At 47.5% G+C, this 20,085-nt stretch overlaps 1 protein-coding gene across 2 annotated transcripts in view; it reads left to right on the top strand.

The window, feature by feature from the left end:
- Positions 1 to 20,085, top strand: part of LOC147677880 (B-cadherin-like) — a 195,939-nt gene that overhangs the window by 90,147 nt on the left and 85,707 nt on the right. Inside the window, exons 9-10 of one of the 2 annotated variants that reach the window (XM_086945775.1) lie at positions 8,502 to 8,657; positions 10,216 to 10,371. The exons of the other annotated variant lie outside the window; for it this stretch is intronic. Coding sequence (XP_086801901.1) covers positions 8,502 to 8,657; positions 10,216 to 10,371 — 312 coding nt within the window. The remainder of the gene's footprint in view (positions 1 to 8,501; positions 8,658 to 10,215; positions 10,372 to 20,085) is intronic. 2 annotated transcript variants of the gene reach the window in all.

The following is a 20,085-nucleotide window of genomic DNA, read 5'->3' as shown; positions in this document are numbered from 1 at the left end:
GGATGGCGTCACCTCACTGTTATCCAGGATAATACGCCAATTACTCAAAGGATTATTCCGCAAATTCCCACTGAATCTGCGCCCTCCTCCTACTTGGCACCTTACCATAGTGTTGGCACAACTTATGAAAGAACCATTCGAACCTATACACAAGGCAGACTTGAAGTTTCTCACTTGGAAGGTTGCTCTTCTCCTTGCGCTGACATCTTAACGTCGCGTAAGTGGTATTCATGCCTTCACTATAAATCCTCCTTTTCTGCAATTTCAACCGGACTGTGTAGTGCTTCGCACTAATCCCACCTTCCTGCCTAAGATGCCTTTGGATTCCCACATCAACAAACCTGTTTTCTTAAAGACTTTCTTTGCTAATCCACAATCTCCAGCGGAGCAGTGCAGTGCGTGCACTCCTTGGACATTAAAAGGTGTTTGTAGTTTTACATCAGCAGAACATCCCCTTTTCGCAAAGCTGATCAACTGTTCATAGCTTATGGACGTTTCCACAAAGGGCGTCCAGTTACCAACCTACGATTGCTCGTTGTGTTTCCTCGGCCATCGCTTTCTGCCATCAACAGGCAGGCAAGCCCCTACAGTCTTCAGTGTGTGCCCATTCCACCAGGGCGATTTAGTCTTCAACTGCCCTGTTCGCCGGTGGGCCGCTGCATCAGATCTGCAGAGCAGCCACGTGGTCCAGCAGGCACACGTTTACGAAACACTACTGCCTGGGTGCCATCAACAAAGCAGACACTGCAGTGGGACAGGCTGTGCTTCGCAATCTTTCGAATAAGGTGAGCCTCTGTCTTCCCCCCTCCATTATGGTTTACCTTTTTTTACTGTATTACTTGCATGACTATATATATATTTGGTCTAATAAGTCTGGTCATGTTTATCATGACTTGAAAGCCTTCTTTCAGCTATTACTGCTTTCTATTCTATATTAAAGCATGTGAATCTATGATAGACACCCCAATACTGGAGAAGAACAATTGTTACTTACCTGTAAACAGGTGGTTCTTCAGGATTGGTGTCTTTCATAGATTCACATGCGACCCGCCCACCTCCCCTCAGAGGCTCTCTTCTCACTCTGTGGTCACTCTTGTGCTACGAAAATCTGAGGTACTGAGCTCTGAGGAGAAGGTTCTGGAGGGCTGCTGGGGCCTGATTGGCTACAGTTTGGACCAACATAATTACAGGAATAGGCTACAAGTGTTTTTTCACTATATGTATTCATATGTGGAATTATGTCTAGGCATTTACTGCCTTTTTTTCTAACTTGTATTTCATGTGTTATGTTTTACATATACATATTAGTATGTTATTGCTATTTTATTTACCGTGGGACTCCCACTCCGACGACTGGGAATATTCAAGCATGTGAATCTATGAAAGACACCAATACTGGAGAACCACCTGTTTACAGGTAAGTAACAATTGTTCTTTTCGACCTTTAATTTGAGCATTATGCTTTGTATTTTACGTTCCTGTGTCCCCATTATGTGCTAAAGATTAGTAACAAACATTGTTCTGAAATGAAGCTGATTTTACAAAATGTGGCTGTTGGAACATGCACTACATCTTGATGCTCTTAGTGTCTTTTGAGGTCATCTACCCTCCTCATTTGCCTTATCCTGAGTTACATTGAAGGTTCAAGTATAAACTTTTCGAGGCTGACTAACTCAGTAGCATGAATCAAGGAATGGCATAACCAAGTGTGCTAGTCCTCTAGCCTTCTGCCTCAATGTTATCTGTGTTGGAGTCATGTGTGGCTGTCGGCCCACATGCTGTGCCTTCTCCTATCATCTAGTGTTGGGCCCAGATGTGTGAAAGTTGTTTTTCTTCTAAGAAGTTTTCTTGAATCACAAGGTACAGTGTCCATCTATTCCTGGTAATGTCCATGGGCTTCGTCTTTAATGGTTTTCTTTCCGCCATCTGGTTCAGACCTGTGCAACTGAGCTGCAGATTAAAGTTAGTGCGTTGATCTCTCTGGGCCCCCTCAGTTCCTCTCCCTTCTGTTGGTATTGGTTTGCTCACGTTACCCCTCTCACCAGGATTCAACCCAGTGGGGCCTTGCCCTTGTGCTTTTTCAATGGCAAGCCTGTCTTGCCTGTGAATAAAATGTACGCTTTTCATACATTGTCCTGTGCTAAGTACCCTGTCCTCTGTGCTGTGCGAAGTACCCCAGGGCTGATCTACACCAGTTCTAAAACCTGTACCCATCTACTGAACACGACTAGGGCTCTTGCAAATCCTACTACTAGAACACACCACACACATGCATCACTAGAAATGACAATGGAGAAGGAACAGAGATGATGACAAGGAAAGACTAAGGGGGTAAAGGTAGTGATTGAGTATCAAAGGGCAGGAATGTGGAAGCCATTTTCCTTTTCTCCCTAATGCCAACAGACTGACGAGCCCTGTTCAACAAAATTAACTAAACACATATATTCCATTCTTTGCAGTCCCTAGTGAATGCGCTGCATCAATGTATTTTAGCGCACCCTGCTTACAATCGAAGCCTTCAAAAAATATTGTTTGCATGCCTGACCCTAAAAAGGAGAAAATGTATATGGGACTGGTGAAGCACCCCCACTGGATAAGGAGAGCAAGCCTTTTGATGCAGCAGGCAAACCTGTTGCTGTGCAAGCAGCCAACAGCTGGTACATTGCTAGTTCCATTACCTTGCTGTCACGCTAACTGTCTCACTGGGACAAGAAGGAAGAGCTCCTCTTAACATTTCCCAGATGATTACCTGAAGAGGGGACATGAGCTGGTCTCAGAGTGCAAGCTCCTATCTAATACCATCAGTATGTCCTTGATGCTGCTGACACTGCCCCTCTGCATGAATTCCAGCGTCCACCACAGGCACACCTTGCTCCTGGTCTTCCGCTTCAAGCCGGATGTCCTGCCGCATCACAGCAACCTGCCTTTTGACAGAAAGGACCTTCAGCCTGCAGGTTGATATGCTGGAGGAAGTAAAGACTCAGACCACCAAGGGCAATGAGTGCCCTCCAAATAAACACTGTTCCTCCCCTCCCTGTAGGTGTTTTCTGCAGTCCGCCTTTCGAGGTGGCTCCAGAGCCACATTCCCTAAGGCTGCCTCCTCCCAGGTCCAGAAGGGAATGTACAACAGCCCTCCAGTAGGGGTTACTTGGAGGATGCGTACCAGGGCAACCTCTCTAAAGGCAGTTCTCCCAAGGAAACTGTCTCAACAAACAGTGACTTGCTCCCCCCCCCCCCCCCCCCCGATCACACCACTGGTCAGGTGTCCACTCCAAGGGTCTTCCCCACTTAATCGATCACCTCAGACCAGCGGGTATTATATATCATCCAACACTGTTATTATTTCGAGCACACTTCCACACCTCCAATATTCCACCCCTCAGACATGTATTCTCACTGCATCACCAATTCTTGCTTCAAGTGGATGTTGATGCGCTCCTACTCCAGGGCACCATAGAACAAGAGACTGCACACCTACCCGGCACGGGTGTCTACTCCCTTTACTACTTCGTTCCTTAAGAAGGAAGGGTCCCACAGGCCTATCATGGACCTCTGGTCCCTCAAAAAATACATCCTGCCCGAACACTTCTGAGGCAATGTATTATGCATGAACTGGTCAACGATGGATGTCTAATGTGGTTCAGATGCTTTGGCAGACTTTCAGTTTGCTCATCCTATTGGCTCCCACCTGGGCCAGACAGCCTTTGTTCACCACACTCCTCGAACTCTTGGTGTTTATGCATGAGATGCTTCCCAACAGGCTGGACCTTCTTCTCACGCAGAACCATGTAGAAATCTGGCATCCCAAGCCCAGGATGCTCACCCTTGTAATTTGGCCCATGAAGTCTTAGAGTTTAGCTTTCTTACTCTGGAAAGCATGAATATTCTTAAAGTGCTCAGCCCGACCACAAGTGCCGGCTACGCTGCAAAGTGGAAGCGTTTTGCCCTCTATTACCTTGTACAGCAAGTTGGCCCTTTCGCAGCCAGTGTCCAGGACATAGTCTAATATCACCTACACTTAAACAGTATTTGCAATGTAATAGGTCTCGCATTTGAGTTTAAGCTGTTGGCTTTGTAAATGATAATGCCTTTGATTTATCGGATATGCAAATTAACACATAAATAAAAGGCATTGTCATGTACAATGCCAATAGTTAAAACACAAGTTCTTGCATTTACAAGAGTTTGAAGTGTTGTGGTCAGTAACCCTTAACAAAATGGCGTTCCTGAGTCCATTGCTCCAAGGCTGGAATTTGTGGACCAGCACAGAAAGGAACGGGGATCTTGATTGTGGTAGCCTACTGTGACCCTTGACCCCAATTGGGCGGTACCACAAGGCCAAAACACCTGGAGTTAAAAATATTCTGTGACCCGTAAGGGATTTTATAATTGGGCATATACTTAACTTTATGTCAGTTTACTTGGATGTGTTTGTATATATGTATATATAATTTTTTAAAACCACGAAAATAAGGTTGTCGCCCACCACGTAGAGGCTGGTGTATGTTTTCCAGACCGATGTCTGTGACGCAAAACTATCAAAGTCCCCGGTCACCTACATAGTCGCATAGTAAAAAACTATAGTGCCTTGTACAGCCCAAAGTTATCGATTGAGCTGTAATCTTATAGGATAAGATGGCCCCAGTGTGCCATTTGTCATGCACCAATGTTCATTTTTTAAAAATCTCTCCCATTTGCATAATTCAACTCCTAATTGCTAGTATAGCTAAATGTGGGGCGTAGCGCTTTTGAAACCCTACAGAAGACCAGAACAAAGGACGATAAAACATGCAAGCAATAGTCCTGTTACAGATTTACATTTAGACACATGAAATTCTCACTCGCAAGAATACAAAAACATTGAACATGCGCAGACAGGCAGCTGTAAAGTCTGTGGCATGGCATTTCGACACGGAGCGCATATCTATACACAATGTCATTCAATTAGAACACACACAGCCCAGCAGGGACAGCTCCTCCTTTACACTGAGACACTGAGGCACCCTTGGGCAGAGCTTGTCCCCTTAGCATCCGTAGGGAGGAACAGATGTTTCATCTCAGTCAGTTTGCAGATTCCTGTCACCAGTCCGCCCTCTTCCTCCGGGGAATGTTCAGCATTGAGGAACAGGGGAAGGAAGACCGCAGCGCACACAGAACTAGGGCGCAGGCAGGAAGATCTAACCGGTGTGGCTGTGACAGGACGTGGTAGGATGTGGCGAACAGCCAAGGCCGCCCACTTTGGAGCTGGAGAACCCAGTTTGATTCTCTGCATCTGCTCAACTTTCTATTTTTCTGGGCACTATTATTCTACGTGTATGCATTTCTTGTCAAAGTGCAAAAATCCTGACCGTTTTCCTCGGGGGGGGGGGGGGGGGGTAGAAATCCACATGTGTGTTGCTGTGGAACTCTCGGGGAAGGCACGGCAAGTACCGAAATTGCGTTCTTTAATCGAGCAGTAAATAATTGTACCATACTAGAATTTCAAAGAACTCCTTGCGCTACCAGAAACTAGCTCAGGCGAAGTCTCGAACTTTGCCTCACAGGTGGACGCTACCCATGCAGGGCGCAGATTAGGGCGCATCGCCGCCTCTGCACAAAGTGATAAATGCAGCACAGAACATGCAGGCCACCTGGGACCCTACTTCCATGAGCGAGCTCTGGGAAGGTGGCGGAGCACCCAGCGGGAGCGCAGTAGGGCCACCCAAATGGCGGGAGCGTGTTGACACGGGCTAAAGTCCAGAGATCAGCGCACAGCCTTATCCAGGATCGGACATTGGGCTGAAGCCATTAACGAAATATACGGATCCCGTCTGATTTCCATGATTGCAATGGTGCATTTGCCACCTGGCGGTTAAACACAGGGTGGGCGTAAGACCGGAGCACCTACCGTTGCCCGGGGGGGAGGGAAAGCGAAAGTGTGCCATGCGCGTGTTTTGCTAAAACGCCACTTATGCGTGCACATCTCCTGTCCGAGGGAGGAAAAGCGGAAGCGCGCTATGTGTGTGTTATGCTAAAACGCCGCGTACACATGCACATCTCCTGTCCCTCTTCGGAAAAAAATAGACTACCATAGATCTCGCCAAGCGAGCTGCGCATGCGCTGCGTCGCTAGGCGAGACCTAACCAGTGGGCTGGCATACACTTCCATCAGTCTCCACTTAGTAGCTGCCTACCTTCAAGAGGGAACACTAATGCCTTTTCAAGATCCTTGTTATTATCAAAGCTTTTATGAAGGGTTTGAAAGTCATTCCACCACAGGTCCTCAAATCAACCCAGTGTGGAATTTAAACCTAGTTTTCCCTAAAGCTAAGAATCCTAGCTTTGAGCCAGTCTGTTCGTGCCACCTTCAGTTCCTCTTGTGGAAGGTGGCCGCTCTTGTCACAATCTCCTCTCTGACTGGTCGGCGAACTCCAGGCTTTAATGTTGGAAGGACCTTTTCACGTTCAACAGGACAGTGTTGTCCTACTACCAACCCTAAGTTCCTTCATAAAGTGGGCTCTCCTTCACCATAACCAGTCCATAGAGCAGCCAGTTTTCTTCCCCAAATCAACCCTGTTGTGGAACAGGCTACCCATACTCTAGATGGGACACGAAAGGACTCTCTTTGTTGCCTTTTCAAAACTCCACAAGGGACTAGCTCTGTCAAAACTGGGCATAGCTGTGTGGATAGTAAAATGTATCAACATTTTATGCAAAAGCCTCTTTGGCTTTGCTAGGGAACATTCCCATGGCTGATGTCTGTAAAGCAGCCACCTGGTCTACACTAAACACTTTCACTAAACACTTGTGTGGATGTATTGGTGCACCAACAAACTAATGTGTCTGGCTGTACTGGATACACCTTTTCAGTCCTCTGTTGGACCCTCGGTCTAGCCGCTGCTTAGGAGGACTGCTTTACAGTCTTTGCACAACATGTGTATCTACAGCCATGCATGCCTCAAACGGAAAATGTTACTTACCATTTAAGCATCTCTTAACATGTAGTGCTGTCAATTTACATTGCCCCACCCGTCTTCCCCGAATCCTTTCGATGTTGCAGACATTACCCCGATAGGCATTCCAAGGGTCACAAATTTTTTACCATTTTCGGGGGCAGCCGCGGGCTATACACTGTCTTCTCTCTGAACATGCACCAGTCAAGGTCTTTTTTTCCAGTCTGTAATTGTTGGTGCATTTGCGGCCCCCTAGAGCTGTGCTATATTCCTTTTGAATATTGTGAGTCCCAGGGTGGCCCATTGAATTTGGTGGCTATTTAAATCGGTAGGCTCCCAGATGTTAAGGAGGCATTGGCGCGCCTACGGGCGGAGAGAAATTAGTAGAACCTCGCTGATTACCTCATGTATTTTTTTTGCCAGTAGGATTGTATATGATTGCAGTCCCAAATTATGTGGATAAATGTGCCTAGTTGTTTGCAACCCCTTCTGCAATTCCCCTCCAGTTATTCCCATATGTAGCAGCTGGGGCCCGTCACATAGACTCTGTGAAGGACTTTTAGCTGTATCAGATGCAGGTGTGCTGGGATAGCGACTCCTCAGAGGATACTGCCTCCTGCCACTTCATTGTCCATTTCAATACCGTCACAGGACACTTGGATTTGACCATCCCGATGTTCTGCTATTCTGATCTCCTGAGCAGTTCTGTGACCACGCACCTTCCAACCCCCCACCTGCAGCCCTACTTTGGAGAAATCTGCTTGCCTGTAGAATAGCTTTCAACCAAAGCTCTACAGAGTCGCTGCCTGCAGGTAACTTTCTTGTTTGCTAAGTAGTTCCTATGTTGGAGAATTGTTTTACTGACCAATGGACGCTGAAAGTGAGTTTGCTTCCTAAAACAATCTAGCTGTTAAATCGTCAAGGTGCAAATATTTTGGTTGCAGAGTATTCTGTACGCAAGGCCTTCTCCATCTGCAACCTGCTTCCTGCAACCCACTGATCAGAAGTTGGCTTTCTTAACTTAAATTACTAAAGTCCCATATCTTCCAGCAAACTTTTGACCTGCTTATATTCTGATCTGATTTGCTTTGTCTCGGCTAATTACACTTCCTGCTTTTTTAACCTCCTCCTTGAAGCACTAAGTGACCATACTTACCCAAGGGATGTACAAAATTCAATTAGTAAAAAGGTTAAGCAACCACTGCATAATGGCAATCACTGAGAAGACCGCATGTTTAATTTTTTTTAACCTTTTTTGATTGAGCCCATGAAAATCTAACTTTGTGATACTTTGTCATGGCATTGAACAATCCACAATGCTGATGCATTGTTGGGCTTGTAAGTTGTCTGAAGATCCCTTTTCATCCAAGGTACATTTGTTAGGAAACCTCTACTAATGTATAGAACACGAAAGATGTCCTTTTCTGTCAGAGGGCTTAAAATGTTGCTTATGGGGAGGCTGGAGACGCTTGCTGACTTGAAAATGGTCTCCTGATCTACTGCTGGTGATTGGACTAGATCGTCTGTATGGTGCATTTGCGGAACACATAACCAGTGCTTTTTCTTTCAGGCGCATTCTGATCAAGACAAGCAAGCATTACCCGTGATCACGTTCCCGTTCCCTGTGGCACAATCTGGACTAAGCCGAAAGAAGCGAGACTGGGTCATCCCTCCTATCGGCGTCACTGAAAACGAGAAGGGAACATATCCAAAAAGACTTGTACAGGTAAGCAAACCATTTTAATAGAGGCACAGTAGAGCAGTGCACCCCGTAACTAGCACTTTCATGGGGATAGTAGATTACAGCTTTTCCAGGGAAGTTGTCCAACAGTTTGTGCCCTGCAGATACACTTTATTCCGATGCATAAAATGGGTAAAGTCATTTAACACCCTAATATTCAGAAACCTGTTATCATCAATCGAAAGCTAAAGGGCCAAAAACATTGGATTGACTCCAAGCCATCAAGGACATACTGCAGCTTGTGTTTGCAAAATGTTATTGCCTTGAGTTAGAATTGTTTTATTAGTTTCTTCACCAGTTTGTCATGGCTTTAATGAGCATGAATCAAAAATGAAGTGTTGTGGTCATTTGCAACAGACTTATTTTAATATTGTTTATATAAAAATAAATGCTAGTCCTCCAGTCATACGCCTGCAGTCCTTCCTTTGCACATTGTGAACACTCTTTTGTGAACTGTCCTCATTTTAATGGCACCTAACGAGTCTCGTTTCAAGTATTACTTTTAAACCTTGCCATCGCAGCTTTAGCTGTTTGCTTGAAGAAAGGCCTATTGTGCCCAATCCCATTACTTAGCAATGTCTTCATGGCGCACTTTTCTTGTTTCTGGTTGGCCTTCCTGTCCATTTAATTTGCCCGCTTCATATTTGATGTCTTTCCTCCGTCTTGTGTTCATTGATCTTCTAAAATATACCCTTTTGACAGGATGGCTAGTACCTTCCACAGCTCTCATCAGGAAACAGATTTTTTTGTTGTTGTTCTTTGAGCTCTCCTTGGGAGTGCCGGTTTCTTGCTCCCTCCATTGGGTGCGGTTTCCAGACTCCCATCGCAACTATGCATGCCCTCCACCATTGTTCTCCCTTCCCTCCCTGCTTACTGTGGCTGTCCGCGGCACAGTGGTGTTGACTAGCTGCACCTATGGTCCTTCTTTCTCCCCACGCAGAGTCCCTGGTGCCTCATTTGATTCGGACCTCTGTCCCTTTATTCATTTAATTTGTATTTTTTTTATTTAAGGTAGATACAGGCGCACACAAGGTTTACTACTGGATCACGCCTTTCTCTCTAATGCACTTTCGCACACCTTATGTTATTTTAATTTAGTGCTCCAATATGGGTATGCCCCGTCTTGGAGCATTCAATTTAAATTGAATTTCAAGGATTAAGCCACCCCCCTCTTTTTATACCTTTTTGGGCTGATGTTCATCATTGTCAAAGTGTACAGGTTGGCTGCCAGATTTCAAAGGCGAGACCTGATCGATCACTGGAGATGCACCGAATTAGACGAGTGGAGTATGCTGGAGTTATTGTATTCTTGCTGCCTGCACAAATGCACATTGAGTCTTTCTGAATGTTTAATTTCAGGTGCAAAATGGTTTTTATGCTTTTATTTGTTCAACTGCAATGTATGGAGTTTATTGAACACTTCTCTTCAGGAGCTGGTTCTACATTTATATTCTGTCTTTTGCCACAGCATATTTTTTACATGTCATCTTGCAAAATGGTTTGCCGGAAGTTAAGTGGTTTCTATACTATGTGTAATCTTTAGATCAAATCCAGCAAGGATAAAGGAACAAAGGTCTTCTACAGCATCACTGGGGAAGGAGCCGACCAGCCGCCTGAAGGATTATTCACTTGTGAGAGGAACACCGGTTGGTTGTCAGTAACACAACCTCTGGACCGCGAAAAGAAGGAACAATATGTGGTGAGACTCAATCACTTGCTCTGTGCAGAGGGAGATAGCCCTTAAAATATTTCTGCTGCATGTTGCCTCCTTGCCCCCAATGTGCTGTTACTGGGTGTGCTTTCATATGGTTTAGCCATGGGCGATTTCTTCCACTGAAGCTTGATCTCCCCCCCCCCCCCCCCTTCTCCCTTAACTCCTGTTACCCAGTGCTTGTTGTATTTTCCCACGCACCCAAAATCCTTTCGTCTGAAACCCACTCTTGCACATTACCTGGTGCCCATTGGCGAGGACTCATGTTGCTTGCTACTTGAAATAGTTTTGGAGATCTGCGTCCACTTTGTCACTTATTTCACTTTATGGAATGTGTGTTCCTGTAGGTCGGGTGCATTATAATTGCTCAATCTGTTGGTAGATTTTTCGCTTAGAAGTCAGAATTCCGCAATATTGTGCTTGACTGTGCTAAACCAATTTCCTAATGGTCTTACCTTTTTGAGCAACTCCTTTCCCCTACTGGATTTGGATGTATTGGATGCCCCAATGAACGGTAATGGACAGGGTTTAGAATATAGTGAATAAATCCCTTGCAAATCCAGCTTGGCTAACTAGATGTATATTGGGTTTTTTGCACCATGTGTTTTGATCCACCATGCTGTGTGATTAAATGAGTCAACAGGAGAGCAGCACTAGTTCTTCCACGGTGTGCTAGCAGAATCTCCTGCTGAGATGCGTGTGTCAGCATTAACCTATGGAAGAGGCTAATGCTGTGGAACCACATATTAGGGCTAGTAACTAGCTTAAGTATATAAACTACCGTTTTAGGTCTCGCAACCTATCAATGCGCGCAAGCGCATTGAGCGGAGCGAGGATTCAAGTGTTCGAAATCCTCGTCAAACCAAGGGCTTCTTGCGCTGCGGTTTTCTTAGAGTTCACGTGAATCACGTGACCAAACAAGCACGTGCATTCACGGCCGCACAGCACATCAAAGGTCTTCGCCCAGCGTGCGCTGTGCGGCTTCTCCTCCCCTAATTATTCATGGCCGGCCGCAGGCAGGCCGTACTTTCATTTTCCCAGCCGCTCTTGTTTTTCTTCTGTTTGACCCCTGGTTTACTTTTACTTCAATGTTATCCATCTTAGGTTTAATCCTTCAGTTGTCCACTTGATGATGCTTTCGTCTTTCCTATTTCTAAAGGTATTTCCATCTCTGCACCAATGTAACTTATTTGTTTCCCGTAGTTTCTTATGTAGGTCATCTAGCTTTATTTATCTTCTTTTCATTTAGAACTTTTATTACTAGTTGATGTCCAATAACAAAGGATATTAGTTATGACGTGCCTTCATAGGTGCTTCAAAAAGGCATATCCCAGCCACCTCCACCAACTTGTGCATCCAACTACCTACTCTCTCTAGCAGCACTAAACCCGTATCATTTTATGTTTCACTTTATTATTTTCTTGCTTTTCAAACCATCACGTCCATACATGGCAATATTTTGGAGCAGAAAAGTGGGATATTGTTTTTATTTTTTAATGGAGGCTATAATTCCCCCATTGATCCTAATTGACAGAGGCAATTTCAAGCCTGAATCGTGCCTATTGTGATGTAATCACATTCTGCAATCCCTCTATCCCTCGACCTCATACGCGCCTCCCACACGCCTATTGTCCTTCTGTAGTTTTCCTATACCTACCTCCAAAACATTTTGCAAGCGAACACGCTGACTGACACTTCATGTCAGGTGCACAACCCCATTGGACTGAAGGGGCTCTTGGAAGATGTGGGCAATATCCTTAAAACGTCTCTGAATCGGGTGTACAGAGGGATCCCGAGACACACAACACGAGGTAAGATCATAAGCCTGCTCTGTGCAACTCATCGAAGCTCTTGCCTGTGCTCAAGAGGCTGTGGGGTGCTCCCTCTTCAGAAGCCAATGAGACTTCATGCACAGCACTCTGGATGCCGTTGGCGCTTCATAAGCCTGCTCTGTGCAACTCATCGAAGCTCTTGCCTGTGCACAAGAGGCAGTGGGGTGCTCCCTCCTCTTCAGAAGCCAATGAGACTTCATGCACAGCACTCTGGATGCTGTTGGCACTTCATGCACAGCACTGGATGCCGTTGGCGCTTCATGCACAGCACTGGGTGCCAATTCACACTGCTACATAGCACAGGATGCGCGGAGCTTTATACAAAACACTAAGTGCCAGGCGCTTCATGACACTCCCTGTACAGCACTGGGTCCGCAGCACTTCGTGAGACTTCATCCACAGTGGCAGCACTGGGTCCGCAGCCCTAGTAGTCTGCCCCTAAGTGCTTGTGACTGTTAACATTCTCAGATGTCCAGGGATACAGGCCAAGCAAAGCTGCCCAGCACGGGGAACGGTGGAGGAATGAGCGCTTAAACAACGCAACTGTTTCCAGTCTGGCTTCCTTAAACTGTCTGCTGTGGCACCGTATAGCGATGGACTTTAGAACGTACGTACGGTGTACACATAGCAAATGAGCATATCAGTTATGTGCAGAGATACTTGGCTAGTTCAGTCGGTAGTCCATTAGACTCTTACTCTCAGGGTCGTGGGTTCGAGCTCCACGTTGGGCGAGATCTTTTCTGTTACTGTACATGTATTTTAGTTTTCGTGGTTCTCAGTAATGTATGCTCCCCTCTCAGATTTGCTAGACAATAGCATCACAAAATAGATGTTCACTTTTACAGAAAATACAAGCACCACCTGAAGTAATATGGCTTTTTAGCAAACGTATGTTTTAGTCAGCAGATAATAAAAGATCTGGCCAGTACGGGGATCGAACCCGCGTCCTTGGTGTTTTTAGCACCACGCTCTAACCGGCCTTCATTAAACGTTTATGGAATTCCCACTACAGGACCATTTATTAATTGAAAGAGGAGTGGAGATAAGCCATTCGCGAGTCATCTTAATTTCCCAGAGATAGAGGCGAGCCATTCCCGTACCATGATAGTTTCCCCGACAAGTACCGGGGCGCTCAGACAGTCCTAGGTCCACTCACAATTTGCACACAGAAGGAAGTTTTGCAGCGTGAATCTTTCTGGATTCTCACTATGCTGTGCATTATTCCGCGATCTGGTGGTTGGGTCCGGATTCGTAGTCTTTTTTCTTATTTTTTTTTTTTGTAGCCCAGGTGGGCGTCTACGTCCCACCATTTGGTGCACCTTCGTGACGTCTGCACGCTTCCTGCGGAAGCTCCCACCCTTGGGCGCCATCTTCAGATTCTTTTTTCCGCCGTTGGGTCTGGATCGTCGCATGAAGCTCCGGAGAAGTTTCAGGAGAAAAGAAGGAAATACACAAGTTTTTGGAAGAAAAAGGACCGAGGAAGGTCGGAGAAGACCTCCTAGAACCAGAACGGAGAAGGAGGAAGAAAACATCGGTTTTCGACAGCCAAGGAGAAGGAGCGGGCAGGGGACCCCCTGACCGAGCACATGGACAACACTCCATTCAAGTTCTGCCGTAATTGCCACCACAAGAACGCGCAGAAGGACCAGCATCCAGTCTGCAACCTCTGCCTGCCGGTCGACTACTCCAGCGAGGATTGCAACGCCTGTTCGGTCTTCACGCCGAAGACTTTGAGAGTTCGAGAGAGACAGAGGGTGGCCCACCAGACGATGCAAGGGAAAGGGACCACGCCGACGCTTTACGACCTGGGTGCCTCCGCCGAGGAAGAGGAGAACATCGCCGAGGGACCAGATGACTTCACGGTCGTAGAGACCGATGTGAGACCTTCAATAAAGGTAGGAGAGTCTACGACCCCGAAATCCCAGACAGGGCCTAGAAAGCCTGAGGGAGAACCCCGAAAAACAGAGGCTAAGTCCTCGAAAGGAGCACCGGCGACGAAATTTTCGACGTCCGAAGTTGCATCCTCCGAAAAGCCCAGCGGATCCTTCAAAAAGGACTCCCGGATGGCGAAGACCAGCGAAAAGCATAGGTCGTCGAAGCAGGCCCTCAAGGGGACCCGCGAGCGAGAAGACGCTCAAAATGGCCTCCACGTCGAAGGCGCCGTCGAAGAGACCAGCCGAGAAGCTAGACGCCGAGCAGGCGGCAGAGATGGAGAAAAAGAGAAGGCTCGAGGCCGAAATGGAGAGTATGCTCCAGAGGAAGAGAGACTTCGACGAGAAAATGAAGAACTACTCGATTCCCTCGAAGACCGAGACTGCCGCCTCGAGCACCGCAGCGCCAGCCGAAGAGGTAGAGTTGCAGGAGGACTTTGAGGCCGAAGAGCTGCCGAACTCCAAACCCCACAGATGAAGGGGAAGAGGAGGATTTCTACCGCTCGGAGGGAGATTACCTCCGCGAGAGCTACTACTCAGAATGCTCGGCGTCGTTAGACGAAGAATGGCAGGATCTCGAGGCCGATAACCCCGAGGAACCTGTGGAGACGTATCCGTCTAGGCCTTCGCCGCCAGACGACATCGGGGCTTACTATGAAGTCGTCAAGAAGGCTGCAACAGTCTACAATGTAAAGTTGGAGGAGGAACAGACAAAGGCAGACTTCCTGCTGGAAACATTGCTCCCCTCACTGACAAAAAGCAGTTTCCTGCCCATGCTGAAGAGCGTCACGGCACAAGGAGCTGAAGACTTCAAGGAACCGGCTACATGCAGGTCGGTGACCCCGAGGACTGAGAAGAAATAAAAGTTCTCCTCCGGGGACCCCCCTTATATCCAGGGCACCGTGGCAGCTGACTCTATTATCGCGGCAACTGCCAGGAGAAGGGCCAACGTGCCAACCACATCTGGTCCACGACCTGATAAGGAAAGCAGGAGGATGGACCTCACTGGAAGGAAAATAGAAAGGAATGCGGCCATGCATTGGAGGATGGCAAACTCCAACGCACTCCTGAATAGACACCAATACCAGCACTGGGATGAGATGAGCCAGTTGCTGAAACACATGCCTGAGGAGTACAGGCAGAGGGCAGACCACCTCGTCGAGGGGGGAAAGGACATAGCAAACGCATGCCTGAAGACGGCCCTAGACGGGGCAGAAACATCAAGCAGATTGATGGCCATAGGTATCACTGAGAGAAGGCAGGCCTGGCTCAGAATATCAGGCTTCAAGGCAGAAGTACAGAACAACATCCTGAACACCCCCTTCAATGGGGAGACGCTGTTCGGAACAGCGGTGGATGACAAACTGGCCCAGCTGAAGAAAGACAATGAGACAGCCAAATCAATGGGAGCCCTACAATTCAGGGGGATGCGGAGAGGCACCCCCACGAGGAGACCAAATGGTAGAGGTGGAAACCAGCAATCACATTCGCATCAGTCGCACCACCATGGTCAACAAGGGGACAACCAATGGCAACAGGGTCAACAGAGGCAGAATTGGAGCTCCCAGAATAGGGGCCAGTCCTTTCGAGGGAGAGGAAACGGACGGGGCCAAAGACGGAGAGGTGGTGATCAACCCCCCCAAAAATCCCTCCACGAAGAGGGAGGCGCTCACCCACCCAAAGCCTCCGGGGGAGAGCACCTACAGCTAAGGAGAGGCTCACACGGACACGGCTCAAGAGAACACACAACACCAGTAGGGGGAAGGTTGAGATTTTTTCCTACACGAGTGGAGAAAAATAACCACAGACAAGTGGATACTAAACCTTATACAACACGGATACTGCATAGAGTTGGAAAGACCCACCAAGCAGGAGGCCAAAGAGAAGGGGTCACAAGGGCAGAGAACTGCGCCTGCTCCAGGAGGAAGCTCAAGAACTGCTCCTCAAAGAGGCCATAGAGCCAGTCCCGCAAAGAGAACGGAACAAGGGAGTGTACTCCAACTACTTCCTAGTACCAAAGGCGGACGAAAGCCTAAGACCCATCTTGGACCTACGCTTCCTGAACACCTACGTAAAAACTCAAAAGTTCAAGATGACTTCCCTGCAAGAGGTCATCCCACAAATAAGGCCCGGGGACTACTTGTCCACAATAGACCTAAAAGACTCATACCTGCACATCCCCATGAACAGGAAACACAAACACTTGTTAAGATTCAAGGTGAACAAAGACCACTATCAGTTCACGACCCTAGCTTTTGGGCTCAAGTCAGCACCAAGGGTCTTTACCAAATACCTCGCGGCGGTGGCCGCACACCTGCGAAGGGAGGGTATACACGTGTACCCCTACCTGGATGACTGGCTCGTGAAAGCAAGCTCTTACACGACGTGCAAGGCCCACGCAGAACAGGTCACAAGAACGCTCACTAACCTGGGCTTCTCCATCCACTGGAGGAAGTGCTCCATGGACCCAGAAAAAGTAAAAATCTTCCTGGGAGCCCTGATCAACACTGTCGAATGCAGAGTGACACCCAGCGAGAAGAGAACACTCAGCTTGCTGAGGGAGAAACGTCACTACCAGGAGGGGCAAGTTCTGACGGTGAGGACGGTGAGCAAGATCTTGGGGATGATGGCGTCATGCATCCACCTGGTCCCCAATGTTCGCCTAAAGATGAGACCACTACAGGAGTGGCTGCAACAACAATGGTCACAAGCAGAAGGAAGTTGGGAAGATCTAGTGGTTGTTACGCACAATGTGCAGGAGGAGATGACATGGTGGACGAAGGAGAATATAACGATGGGGAAGCCTCTAACGCCACCGGACCCAACTGTGACAATCACCACAGACGCATCCCAGAAAGGATGGGGCGCACACATGAACAGGCTCAGAGTGAGGGGTCTGTGGAACCCAGGAGATGCGGTCAAGCACATCAACTACCTGGAACTGAAAACAGTGTTGCTGGCCCTCAAGGCCTTCCAAAAGCACCTTTACAACAGAAGGGTGTTGATACAGACAGACAACACCACAACAATGTTTTACATCAACAAGCAAGTCATTCCCTCTGTCGAGCTTGGCTCAAGAAATATGGAGATGGGCGATCCCACTCAGGATAGACCTGCTGGCCATACACCTGCCAGGGAAGGACAATGTGGAAGCGGATTGGCTCAGCAGGCAAGCATCGGTGTCCCACGAATGGGAACTGAACAACCAAGAGACAGAGAACCTGTTCAGGAGGTGGGGCACACCAACAATAGACCTGTTTGCAACACGCCGGAATGCAAAATGCCAACACTTTGCATCGAGGGAACAGGAACCAATGTCCCATGGGAATGCCCTATGGATAAGCTGGTCAAAGAAATTTGCCTACGCTTTTCCACCGACGCTACTGATCCCCAGAGTCCTGAACAAGTGCAGGTCGAGCAACATGACTCTCATCCTGGTGGCTCCCCAATGGGCGAGGCAGACTTGGTACTCCCAGATTATGCAGATGGCGCAGGGCAGAGCACACAAGTTCCCAAAAAGAAGAGACCTTCTCTCCATGGAAGGGGGACAAGTTCTACACCCAGAACCAGAAAGCCTCTGCCTGTCAGCGTGGCTCCTGAGGACTTAGAGTTTGCTCATCTAAAACTACCAGAGAGCACACTTCGGGTGCTGAGAGAAGCAAGGAGACCCAGTACACGGAAGTGCTATGGGGAGAAATGGAAGAGGTTCACGCAGTGGTGCCATAAGAAAAACCTGGAGAAAAAACGGACTAGAGAGTCTACAGTACTCAGATACCTCACGCACCTGATCAAAGCCAAACTAAGCTCGTCCTCGCTGAGGGTTCACCTGGCAGCGATTGTGGCATACACAAGGGGAGAAACGGGGAGAAGTTTCTTCACTTCCAGAGTAGTGAAAAGGTTCTTGGAAGGAGCAAAGAGAATAGCGCCACCCAAGAGGATGCCGCCGCCGGCATGGAACTTGAACGTGGTACTGACGGAACTCATGAAGCCGCCGTTTGAACCCATCCATAAAGCGTCACTACAAATACTGACAATGAAGACAGCCTTTCTAGTAGCAATAACATCGCTACGCAGTGAGCGAACTACAAGCTTTAACGCTGCAAGAACCGTACATACAAATACACAGTGACAGGGTCGTGATGAGGACAGACCCGCATTTCATGCCCAAGGTAGTATCTAAATTCCACATGAACCAAAGTATCCAGATCCCTAGCTTCTTCCAGAAGCCCACATCAAATGCGGAGAGGGCGCTCCACACTCTGGATGCAAGGCGGGCAGTAATGCACTATATAGAAAGGACGAAAGAACACAGGAAGACAAAACAATTCTTTGTGTCCTTCGCAAGGAGTCTCCTGGGTAGACCAGTGACTAAGAACACCATAGCAAGATGGATTGCAAAAACAATACAGCTCTGCCACATGCAAGCGGGTGAGGAGCTCACGGAGGGGCCATGAGCCCACTCAACCAGGAAGAAAGGGGCAACAATCGCCTTCCTGGCAAACACGCCCATCCAAGACATATGCCTGGCGGCAACATGGACTTCAGTGCACACTTTCACTAAACACTATTGCGTAGATGTGCAGATAAACAAGGAAGCACAAGTGGGCCAAAGAGTGCTTCAACATATCTTTAACAACCAACGCTCATCTTCCACCCAGCCGCCACATAAATGACAAAACCGCTACGAAATCAATGCACAGCATAGTGAATCCAGAAAGATTCACGCTGCAAAACGAATAGTTTCTTACCTGTCGGTGTAGTTTTGCAGCTTGAAGATCTTTCTGTATTCACTAGCGAACCCACCCACCTCCGCCAGAAAGATGAGGCTGGAGAAGGTGGAAGGACATAGAGTAAGATGGGAACGCTTAACAAGACAAATATACGTGAAGAAGTTTACGTTGAAGGAAAGTTTTAATACACATAGCCATGGATTCACCACAAAGGAGGAAAGAAAAAAGAATCCGAAGATGGCGCCCAAGGGTGGGAGCTTCCGCAGGAAGCGTGCCGACGTCACGAAGGTGCACCAAATGGTGGGACGTCGACGCCCACCTGGGCTACAAAAAAAAAGAAAAAAGACTACGAATCCGGACCCAACCACCAGATCGCGGAATAATGCACAGCATAGTGAATCCAGAAAGATCTTCAAGCTGCAAAACTACACCGACAGGTAAACTATTCGTTATCACTGAGTAGCATGAAAATTATTTAATGAATTGCATTGATGACGCCTGACTAACAATAACGACACAGCGAGCTACTCCAAGGAAATGGATTGAAAAGTAGAATCCTTCACCCAAAAAACGACTGAGCTCAGCAGCACCGCGCACGCGCAAACTGATATCAGTGGGTTGTTTCCTGCTTTCTCCTCATACCGGAGCACACCCCATACCAGGCACTGGCAGAACTAGCCTTTCACTCCAAGTATGTTTTTTTTCTCGGCTCTTTCAAGGACTCTTCCCTGCACACTCTCATAGACCTTGAGCTATTTAACACAATTTTTCCCATTATCCCCTGGAGTACACAACTTCTACTTTCCAAGCGGATGACGAGCCCTCTAATCCTTTACGACTCCTTCAAATCTCTAATTCTTTACGACTCACCTTCATGAAGTATCAACATATAGTCCGATGTGTGACGTGCATGCTATATGAGTAATCACATTATGTAGATGCGTACATTTTGTATGGGTAGTCGTGGCCGAGTTCAAAGGCTTCAAGTTAATTTGCTTTCTCGCCCCCGGTGTTTCTGGCTTTTGTCTGCTCTGCCCTGTCGCCCCTCCCCGGTGTTTGTGGTTATCGTCTGCTGTTCCCTTAGGCTCTTTCCACCCCCTTCCTCTGTTTCACAGCGCTTACTGCGTATTTTGTTCGATTTGCTTTCTCGCCCCCTTGTTGTTTATGGGTTTTGTTTGCTCTCCCCTCTTTTGCTTTTAGTTGTATACA

Source organism: Lissotriton vulgaris, chromosome 12, assembly GCF_964263255.1.
Source record: "Lissotriton vulgaris chromosome 12, aLisVul1.2, whole genome shotgun sequence".
Taxonomy (NCBI): Eukaryota; Metazoa; Chordata; class Amphibia; order Caudata; family Salamandridae; genus Lissotriton; species Lissotriton vulgaris.
This window is presented reverse-complemented; position numbering and strand designations above follow the sequence as displayed.